We start from the raw sequence: 11,134 nt of genomic DNA, 5'->3' as shown, positions 1-11,134 counted from the left end.
ATTGTGTGGAGACAAATTCAATAGATCACTGAATTTCAACTGGAAGAACATACACAAATATGGCTTATGGTTGAATAATTCTTTCATATAACAAAACTAATGTTTTGTAATGAACTTGAACGTGATATGAATTAGCAGATTAAAAGCTAAATGAAGCGGGCTTTTAAGTTTTCACAMACAGTTTTCACTTCACAATAAGGCTTTCTGCAAAACCTTAAAAATGTACAAGCGTTTTTAACTATTTACGTTTCCAAAAGTTAAGAAAATAAATTATTCGTGAAAGATTGCATGAGTATGGCAAGCACGGAGAAAGAGTTGCTAGAAAATTGCATACGTTAGTAAAATAAAAGGAAAAAAGAATGGAATTTTGAAAAACAGTTTTTTGGACAGATGAGTCTATGGTTCTGTTTGGCGTACCAGTGTACAAATCCTAAGTTTAAATGATAAGAAAAGGATTTAATGGTTTGGCGTTGTTTATGCGAAAGTGAAATAGGGAAATTATTCACTGAAGAATGTAAAGACAACGCCGAAATCTACTTTAAGATTTTAAAAGAGGTTACAATATCAGAAGGGAGGATACTAATAGGAAATTAATTTGTGCTACGACAAGGCAACGCTCCAATCCTCATTGCCAAAAAAGTAACTAAATACTTAGAAGATGAAGGTATTAATGTTTAGAAATAGCCATCGCAAAGCCCCGATCTATCCTCAATTGAGAACGTTAGGACAATTTCGAAACTACACATTTCTTAACAATCACTGCATAATATTACACAATTAAAAATAATATCAATGAGTCATAGCAAAAATTACTACCGAGAAATGCCAAAAATGGAGACCATTGAAAATCGTTTATCGAAAATGTCCGGCAGGAATTGAGTTCATTCTGGATATTAAAGCCATAGGAAACTTAATACTGTAACATGATTTAAGTACATAGTGATATTACTGCTCACTATAGAGCGATTTATTGTATATTATTCCGTTTTAATTATTTTAAAATACCATTCGATCTGTACTTTAATTAACTGAAATAAATTTAATCGAAAAAAGTTATTTTACTTTGAACAATTTATATTGCGTGGAAATTTAGTTCTGTGATGTACTGTAGTCAAGCTAGAATTAAATGAATTTTTATTAAACAAAAAGTTTTACTTAAACTGGATGCTTTTATATTTTAAACTACGTTTACACATATTTCCTACACAGGATGTGACCTCGACTCGTGCATATTTTGCTTAATTAAATTTTATTATAAATAATTAGATATGACAAAGTGAATATTTGCGATTTCAATAACAAACAAAACAAATGTTGAAATCCGGCTATTATTTTGAGTCTGCGTATATATTTCGGTGTGAACATACACACCTGTGTACTTGTATTAATCACAGCCGGCAAGTGAGGCTTAACGAAAATATTTTTAATGCTCGCCAAAACTGAATATGACTCAAACTAAGTACAACACATATACTATATATTTTGTTCTATATCACTTGGCGTACTACATAGGTATAACACATATAATGTGTGTACATTATAAGTGAGAATGTGTGCGCACGTAATATTAAAAGCGCGTCGAGAATTGAAACAGAAACTGTAGAATYAATATCTTTAGGGTTCAAAAGCAAAAGTAATTTAACAAGCTTACGGTGGTAACACGATAGCAGTAGAAATATTTAATAAACAGTAAGCAAATCCTATCAGAAATTAATATACATACATACATGCAGTACATGAAGAAATACATATCTACACATGTAGACCCTTCTGCAATTAGCTACTATTTGTATACTAACAAATTTTCCGATAGGGTGTCTTAAATATAATATATTTTACATATATATACTTTATTAGTAGTTTAATATTTGCGAATGTATTTTGCGGTATATACATCTGTGTTCGAAATAATAGCAGTGTCATTATTAGGAATTTATTTTATTTCTTTTGTTGATATTCAATCTTCCAAGAAATATAGTTTCTTTAAAAAATAATAAATTTGTTTCCTTAAATATCAGACATCAGTGTAGATAATTTTCCACCAAAAACCAATTACTACTTAATTGACCGTTCATTGTTGGATAATACAGCTACGTATCTTTAGGTATGGAGTCCACTAAACGCCTGCTTTGTTTTCTTTTATTTGAAAGATTCTTCTTCCCTACAGTTTCTTTGACTTCTGCCCAAAAATTTCCGGTAGAATTAAAGTCAGATGACTGGGCCAGTGAGCTCATAACCCTAACTGCTTTTGAAATAAGTCGGTCGCAGTCTTCTTGATATACCTATTTTACTGGAGTACCTAAATAAAAGCGTTGGGCGGTGCGATTTTTACCGCTCATCGTTAACAGCTTTGCGTCAAATTTTCACTTTAATTATAAAAATAAAATAAAAATGATTTCAATGCAAAAATAATTTAATAATAATACTAATAGGCATTTGTACAACCATTAAAAATCGCTCTACAAGCAAATACAATACTTCGTTTTCTCAAGCCAACTTTCTTAAATTAAAAATTAGTGCAGCAGCAAAACGGTACTCCACGAGTGACCCTTGTTTCAAAACTCAATTTAAACACAGAGTAACAATAGTTTGGCCCATGTTCTGGCATAAAAAAAAAAATAAATGACAAGAGTCTTTTAAGTGTAGAAATAAGTTTATTTTAATTCTCACAAGCCACTACTATTATTTCGAACACAGTTGTATATGTACAAACATATATGAATTTATATAGAAGTCAACCTACATGCTAGACTGCGTCAATTTAAATTCGTGAATTAGTTGAATTTGAATCAATAAGAGTGTTAGAACTCCCTSGACCATTTACTCATTTGAGAATAGAATATTATAATTAACAATATGCGAGTTACTATTGTGATTTTTGTCGGTAAATATTCTAAACAATTATATTTGTAATATTTAGCTTAAGAAACAAGAACTAATGGAATTTAATGTGGAAAAAGCCAATATTGAATATTTTTTCTACCTGTTGTCATAATACCAAARTAAGAGATGTAATTATAAGAATGACTTTGTAGTTGTTGTAGCAGCAAATGACTGCGAAGGCTTTGAAAATTCAGGTCGGCTGCGGTTATATACATCCAAATATTGTAGGAACGGGAGTGGCATCAGTTAGTGCAAACTGTAACTCATTTATAAGCGGAACATAGGCTTCAATAATAAGTAAAGGTAWTACTCTTGCAAAGATCAAAGCTGGGAAAATACTTTCAARTGTTGGCAAAACTATACATATCTTAAACAAGTATGGARAACTTAAGTTTGAAGCAAGCTAATATTTTATACTCTTGCAACTTTCTGCAATCAAAGCCGGGGAAAAAATTCTTTCCGAATTTCGATAATAAATYTGACTGGTTCACCGCCATTTTCATTCACATTTTTTTTAACTGGGGGCTTGAATAGTTTTGGTCTGACTTGGACAATTTTTGGCCATTAGGTGACATAAGTCACAGGCAATATTCGCGCARAGTTTTTTCGGGATACCTTGATTGATGCTTAATTTGCAAACTGGAAGTGAAAGAATGCAATGGTTTTTAAAATTGTGTTATATGAGAAGTAGGCGTTGTCGTGGATAATGCTATATARCGAAAGTGTTTGAAATCGGTCGAGCAGGTCTGCAGATATAGATCGGTGGCACGCTAACCAATTTTAGCAACTGCTCCCATAAAGCCTTATCTTATAATCTCGGACGTAACATTTTAATTTTCTGACTTATTCGCTTATTGTATTTTGAGTGATTTAGGAGATACACTGTCGGTCAACTGAATAGGTTCACATAAATTCGTTTGCTTTTCATGATTTTTTCATCACATATTGATTGTACGCAAGTTTTTTTAAAAACGTTTTAACTTTATATATGTGTCAATCAGTGTGCGCTAGTAAAGAACCGTTTGCTATTTATTTCGCTAATTTCTGTGCAATTTTTGGTTCAACTGAACACGTTCAGCTGAAAGATTTTTAATTTGCGATTAAACTTGGCGGCGTGACGACACATTTTTGATACAAACTTTTTATTACATATATTTTCTTTAAATTAAATGAAAAATGGGACGCGGAGAACAATTATCCGAGTATGAAAGGGGCCACATCAAAGCCTATCGTGAAAGTGGTCTTAACCATCGCAAAATCGCGTAAGAAATTGGTCGAAGTCAAAATGTTGTGAGTAACTTTTTRCAAAACAAAGCAGAATATGGTAAAAATATGAAAGGCGGAGTCAAAAACGTCACCTCTGCGGCAGTCAGGAGGCATATTGTGGGGGTGCGTCCAAATCGCATCTCTCAGCAACCAAAATTAAAGAAATTTGCGGTGCTACAGCCAGTGTGCGTCTACAGTTAAACGTGTGATTTCGTCGGCTGATCATCTAAAACGAATGAAACTTAAAAAAAAACACCGTTAAATGATGCACGTAAAGCTTTACGACTGCTCTTTGCACGCAAGCACATGATAGTCCAGTCATTATAGTAAGTTCGCCTCGAATTCCGAGATTTTTACCTAATTTAAGCTTAAATGACTAGACCATGAGCTGGACGAGCGAATGGTAGAAGGTGTTTTTTTCATTTCATGAGCCGTCGCCATAGCAGTGAGGGAGGCGTAATRGTGTGGGGGTCAGTATCAGTCTTCGGCACTTGCGACCTTCAAGTTGTTACTTCCAAAATCTATCATACAGATCTGCGTTTCCTCATTATTACAATATTTTTCACATTATCAAATGGATTTACCAGCACAATAATGCYCCTATTCATACAGCTAGGGTGGTCAAAGAGTGAATTAAGGCTCAAAACGTGGAYTTGCTCGAATGGCCCCCATATTCATCTGACCTTAATATAATGGAAAACGTATGAGGGTTGCTATCGCGCAAGGTATATGAAGAAGGCAGGCAATTTGATTGCAAAACAACTCTTGTTGCGGCAATTAAAATGGCTTGGACAACAATTTCGCTGCAATTACTGCAAAATTTGTATAGCTATAAGGAATAAATAATATGTTTTTGAAAAACCCTCTTCACCATATTAGTTTAATATGATTTAAGAAATAAAGAAAAAAAATTATGTAAWTCGGAAAACTGGTTTAGAAATTATAGATAAATTCCTACCTCTGAGATAATGAACCTATTCAGTTGAGCGGCAGTGTATGTACATTAATCCTCTGGGTGTGTGGTCAGACCCATTTTTTCAAAGCTTTGCTACTATATTCCCCTGCGCCAAATTATAGTTGTATATCTTATTTTGGAGTTCAGTTATGGTACATTATAGACTTTTGTTTAATGGCGTTTTGTGGGCGAGGCAGTGGACCAATTACACCCATCTACGAACTTGTTCTCATTTTTTTGGAAAGGTCCACGTGGGTGCACAGATAGACAATTCGACGGACAGACAGTCAGTCGGAATTCCAATCGATTCATCCTGATTATTTAGATATATAGTATACTATGTATATCTATGTCTATTAGTTCTAGTTGATGCAAACAGTCGTTAGGTGCACACACTATTATACCACGTAGCAACATTTTGAATGAATATACAAATTTTAGGACCATTTTCAACATTAATTATTTGACAAAACTGTTAACCAATGCACCATAAATCTGCCGCAGGAMCTTTCTCTCGAAAACTCGTAACGTTGACTCATCAGATGTTGTCATCGTTCCTGCCTCTGCACCATATAGCATGACGGGAATAATGAGTGACTTATAGAGTTCGGTTTTTCGAAGCTGACATTATTATTGTTGTTGATTCTGGTTCCAAGATACACGAAATTATCTACTACTTCGGAGTTGTGACTGTCAACAGTGACGTGGCAACCTAGTCGCGAATGCGACGACTCTTTGTTCGTTGACAGGAGTTATTTCGTCTTGCCCTCGTTCACTACCAGACCTATTTGCCTCGATTCCTCATCCATTCTGGGGACAACAGAACTAACGGCGCGCTTGTTGAGGCTAATGATATCGATATCATCTACGTACGTCAGCAAGTCGCTCATTATTCCCATCCTGCTATATGGTGCAGAGGCGTGGACGATGACAACAGAGAGAAAGGTTCTACGAAAGATTTGTGTCCTTTTGCGCGTTGGCCACGGCGAATATCGTATTCGATATACAAAGACATTGACACAGTCGCGGGCTGTTGTTAACTCGGCTATAATCGCGTAAGCGGTGTCTACGSCAGTAAAGGAAAAGGAGAACGTTTTAGTTATTGATTTCTTGCACTTCTAATAGTTTTTAACTAAACCGTTATATAGAGAGTGAGCGGGGTTATCATTCGATTTCACCTATTTTCAAACTGGTAAGTGTCGGAAGCACTAGTCTTTTGGAAATTTGTCTGATGTAAATTGAATGGTTTTYTAGATACACGTGTACTAAGTTTCATTACGATATTTTAATTTTTAATCAAGCCACAGACAGACAGTCACTCGGAAATCGTCTTGTCATCCTGATTATTTATATATATGTATATAACTCTATCTGAGATGGATTGCTCCGTAAATCTAAGCCCGTTTAGATCGTATCGTCACTGGAGCAATGCCTTGCAGCGAGTGGCTAACAAAGGACCTCCACGATTTATAGGAGCTTAGATAGGCAACATAACTCCCATTCTGTCCCCTATCTCTAAGCTTCATCCCCCTCCAATCCTCGTGCGWGATCCACTTTGCATCTCCTTGTTTTTAACGTCGGCATGTTACGTCTTTCAAGTGCAATTCTTGCACCGGCTGGTGTCACTTCCCGACAAGTTCCGGCCTGAGTGCGATGTCGCATGTTGCCCCATGCTGCAAGGGTCTGCCCAACAAAACCCAAGAGTGCATCGCCCACTAACATAACAACGCGGGAACCGTCCTGCGTTTTTGCAGCTGAACATCCACAACCTACAAGCCACTCCCTTACTTCCAGGATCACCTACAGACACCCGCTTCAAACTCGGATCTTACAATTTAATTGCAACGAGTTCCATAGCAAGATCGAAGATATAGTTATGATCCGGGAACGCATATCGATAGCTGCGTTCCAAACAAGCAAACTAAACAGCTTCTCAGATCATCTGAGGTCTGAAGGTTTTAACGTTGTACGTAAAGATCGGTAAAGATAGAATGTCAGGGTATAGCTATCTGGCCAGGCGTTGTCGAGCTCGAGATTTCAATATACATATACATCCTTAAGTTACATGTTGCCATACAGTATACCAGCCGAATATACGTGCGATATTTCATGGGGAAAACAGTTTAGTACTAGGCGACTTTAACGCGCCTCGCGATCTTTGGTATTCCTGTCTGCCCAACGGTCGTAGGGGGATGGAGCTGGTGRAACAGATTGACGATCAGACCATCTGACCATAATTATCTCGATCCAGATTTTGTTTCTGTGGAGAACCGCACCTTCGTTAACTTTAACAAAGCTAACTGSGTTGGCTTCACATAATTTACCAAGAGCACCTTAAAATCTCTGCTCTTTCCCCACGAATTGTTTAGAGCACCTGAAGTCCTGCAACTTCTCCACCGATGTAAGCTTTGGGCTACTGTCAAGGCTTTGTCTAACCCGAAGAGACATGACGACCGAGTTGTAGTTTAATTCAATGGTCAATCCTCTTCGGAGCGAGCTATCTATCTATCTATCTATCTATCTATCTATCCATCTATCTATCTATCTATCTATCACTTACWTTCGCCGATAAGGAGTTTCAGAATACCATCAACAAATCGAAATCTTCTAAATCCATTGGCCCTGATGGAATCAACATGCTTATGCTAAAGGATCTAGGCTCGATGAGAGTAAGCTATTTTACCAAGGTCCTCAACCTATCCCTGACCATTCTTCAAATACCCGATGTGTGGAAAGTCGGAAGAGTGGTCCCACTACTGAAACATGGGAAACGCGCCAACAAAGGGGAATATTATCGTCCGATAACTCTCCTATCCTCTGTTGAGAAGACACTTGAGGCCTTGCTACTCCCGATTCTAAAAAGTGCACAGCACCACCACAGCTCTTAGCGTCATAAACGCTCAGATAGTTCGTGGCCTCAACCAGAAACCACCCTGTGAGAGAGCGATGCTCATAGTGTTGGACTTGCCATAAGCTTTTGACACTGTCAACCACACAACTCTACTGCAGGACTCCACTTCTTCAAGGACTGAAAAGGTAGATCATGAACTACCTCAGAGCTGAACAATCATCCGTACTATTTCGATTTTTGTACTCTCCCCGCTAATGTTTACGTTCTACATCTCGAAACTCCCACAGACAACAGAGCGAGTCCCCATAACCTCGTACGCTGATGATTGCACGATATTGACGTTGGGCAATGGAATGCACTCCAGACCACGACAGAATGCTTCTTGATATCTCCCAGCGAACACCTACATAGTGAAACGCTTATGCTCCCAGTTAAGGAGCATAATAAACTCCTCTACAAGCAGATCAAGAGGTCATTCCTAAACTACGTCAACGGCATCAAACAATACGTCGACCAGACTTCGAACGGTGCATTACCTCAAATATTCTATTCTATTCTATTCTGTATGTCCTTCTTGTAAAGAGTCTCCGCAAGACACTGGCTATCTCTTTGCATGCCACACTAACCCCAACCTGTCTCTTATACACATCTAGATGTGTATAAGAGACCTATTCTGTATGTCCTTCTTGTAAAGAGTCTCCGCAAGACACTGGCTATCTCTTTGCATGCCACACTAACCCCAACATCTGTCACCTCTCTCCCATTGGTTCGACCCCTTCGAAACAGTACGTTGCTTGGATCTACCATTGGATGACGCAGGCGACAACTTAGCTATCCTTACCATCCTTACGAGGATTAAATACCCATTACAACAACAATAAAATTGCACTTATAACATTTTGTTTTAATTCATTTTAGATATTGTATCATTTTGGTAACTAGTAATGTAAACAGCGATCTCTTTTTTTTTTTTTTGTTTACATTAGAGAAATGCTTTTATAGTTTTACTTAAAGGAAATATTCATCTATACAAATACACTCGTTTTAGTATTTTGTCAAACCTCCTTTGCTAATTATAATGTCTTTTATACACTCCGGCATTGAATTTATGAASATTTTTATTGTTACTGCCCCAATTCCTTCTAAGTCTGTTAAATTCTTTGGCCTCTTCTGTGCTACCTAAGCCTTCATTCTAAACCAAAGGTTTTCAATGGGATTGAGTTCCGGATTATTTCCTGGCCACTCCAAAGTCGAGACCGCAATTTTTTATAAATAAATTATAAAAAACCTTCAAGAAAGAAAAAAGGATAAGTATAAAATTTATAATTAATAATTAAAATAATGGCAATAAATTCTAGTTGTACAAAAAATGGATACTTACTATTTTGGCACGGTGGCAGGTCGCAGTCATCCTGGTTTTCCATTGAGAGTATTAAATTTGTTTGAAGTATCTCCTGATACTTATTCCCATTGATTGTTCCTTCTATTAGGGGTAGTTGTCCAAGGTCATAGTAGAAAAAGAAACCCGACCACTCGGCTGCTTCCCTGCTTTTGAACACATTCGTCCTTGAACCGCTCACTAGTTCTCCTTCTCACGTAGGACATACCGTCGCGGAAAAAAGGTTAAATTTAGACTCGTCTGAGAAGACTACATTTCGTCAATCAAGTTGAGTCCAATTTTGATGTTCTCTTGCCCATCGTAAACGGTTTTGACGCATTTCTGGGGTTAAGAGTGGTTTTTTAGCGGCTCGACGAGCATTCAAACCAACATCTCGAAGCCTTCRAAGAACAGTTCTTGCACTAACTTCCGAACCGACAACTTCAAATAACTCCACTTTAATGTCCTCAGCAGTTTTGAAGCGATCCCTCAAGCTAATACGTTCTATTGACTTCTTCTTTGCTCCAGAGCCAGTTTTTCTCTTAAGAGACCTGGTTTTATCGAAATTTTTTAGAAATTCTCCAATGGAAGACTTGCTGAAGCCAACTCTATCACTAATTACCCGAATGGTCAGATTTTCTTTTCGCAAAAGCAAAACATTAATTTGGCATATTTAAGCTTTAACTAAGCACGAGCACAAAACAATCTTTGAAGCTATTGAAAAAACTAAAAGTCATAAAACGTGTACAGAGCACTAATTTATGCGAAAGAATAAACCTTTCCGCAGAAAATTATATTTGTAGGTTACAATTGTGTTTTAAATACAAGCTCTCCGGTTGTCCGGATTTCTTTGTCCGCTACTGTACATATGTAGGTATTTCTATTGAAAGCAAAGTTAAATGAAAAACTTAAATATTTCTTTATTATTTTTTGCCTTTCAGCACTCTGCCTTGTGGCTCTTACTTTTGCATCTCCAGCCGGCAAAAAGCAGGCCCCAACATGTGCACGTGATTGCGGCGAAAAATATTCACCACTATGCGGCAAAGAGAAAAATGGCAGCAAGTTGCTTACATTTGGAAATGAATGTGTATTGTTGCGTTTCAATTGCGAACATCCCGATGGACGTAAGTGACAATATATAAAACTTACTAAGAAATTACTTACGCATATATTTTTTTTATTTGCAGAATATAACATAGATAGCGTAGGGGAATGTGCCGGCAATGTTAGCGTGCGCCTCTCCTAACACAAGCCTTCTTATATGGTTTTATTGAAATGTGCAATTAAATTGAAGAAATAAATTTATTTCGATACGTGCATTGCGTAATAATCTAAGTATTTAAATATAGTTTCTCATTCCATCACATATTTTCAACATAGACATACTTCTATTTCAACTTGCATACGATTATACTCATTACAGTTCCCAAATTAAAGCTGACTTCCATGGTGCAACATTTCATAAGGATACAATTTTATGCATTGTTATAAGTATTTAAAGCATAACAAAAGCCGGAAGATGCAGTTCTGAAAACAAAAAAAAAATAAATATTTTAACATAAACCCTGGGCAATAACAATATGGAATCAAATAGTCAATAATTATTTCCAATTTTTAGTAAAAAAAAGTGGGGGAATGTTTAGTATCGCGCCGGTTAAGTATCGTTTATGGAGAAAAACAGGGTCGGGCTATCCCCCCTCCCGACCGCTTATTGGAAAGAGGAAGGATCGAACTTTTTAATAAACCCCCCCTCGACACCCTAGATCCCCTATGGACCTGTAGGGAGGTCTTTGAAAATGAC

The 11,134-nt window shown here is 36.9% G+C and overlaps 2 protein-coding genes and 1 long non-coding RNA gene across 3 annotated transcripts in view; 1 reads left to right on the top strand and 2 right to left on the bottom strand.

Moving 5' to 3' along the window:
• The first annotated feature begins 2,770 nt into the window (after positions 1-2,770).
• Positions 2,771-10,677, top strand: LOC108978377. The gene is made up of 3 exons (XM_018948630.1): positions 2,771-2,884; positions 10,275-10,457; positions 10,521-10,677. The coding sequence occupies exons 1-3, from the start codon at positions 2,857-2,859 to the stop codon at positions 10,577-10,579; spliced, it is 270 nt and encodes an 89-aa protein (XP_018804175.1). The 5' UTR covers positions 2,771-2,856; the 3' UTR covers positions 10,580-10,677.
• LOC108978378 lies at positions 8,839-10,268 on the bottom strand. The gene is made up of 2 exons (XR_001994105.1): positions 9,337-10,268; positions 8,839-9,243 (listed from the first exon to the last, which is right to left on the bottom strand). It is a non-coding gene; the product is annotated as an uncharacterized LOC108978378 (long non-coding RNA).
• The window catches only part of LOC108978376 (iron-sulfur cluster assembly scaffold protein IscU), a 2,876-nt gene continuing 2,358 nt past the window's right edge, over positions 10,617-11,134 (bottom strand). The window contains exon 3 of the mRNA XM_018948628.1: positions 10,617-10,860. The gene's annotated coding sequence lies outside the window, so the exon portion shown is untranslated. The remainder of the gene's footprint in view (positions 10,861-11,134) is intronic.

The sequence above is a fragment of the Bactrocera latifrons genome, unplaced genomic scaffold (genome assembly GCF_001853355.1).
Source record: "Bactrocera latifrons isolate USDA-ARS-PBARC rearing strain unplaced genomic scaffold, ASM185335v1 scaffold_1201, whole genome shotgun sequence".
Lineage (NCBI taxonomy): Eukaryota > Metazoa > Arthropoda > Insecta > Diptera > Tephritidae > Bactrocera > Bactrocera latifrons.
This window is presented reverse-complemented; position numbering and strand designations above follow the sequence as displayed.

Coding starts and splice junctions, on each gene's coding strand:
- LOC108978377 (XM_018948630.1), top strand. CDS start 2,857: ATGCGAGTTACTATTGTGATTTTTGTCG. Junction 2,885..10,274: donor TACTATTGTGATTTTTGTCG/GTAAATATTCTA, acceptor TTTGCCTTTCAG/CACTCTGCCTTGTGGCTCTT. Junction 10,458..10,520: donor TTGCGAACATCCCGATGGAC/GTAAGTGACAAT, acceptor TTTTATTTGCAG/AATATAACATAGATAGCGTA.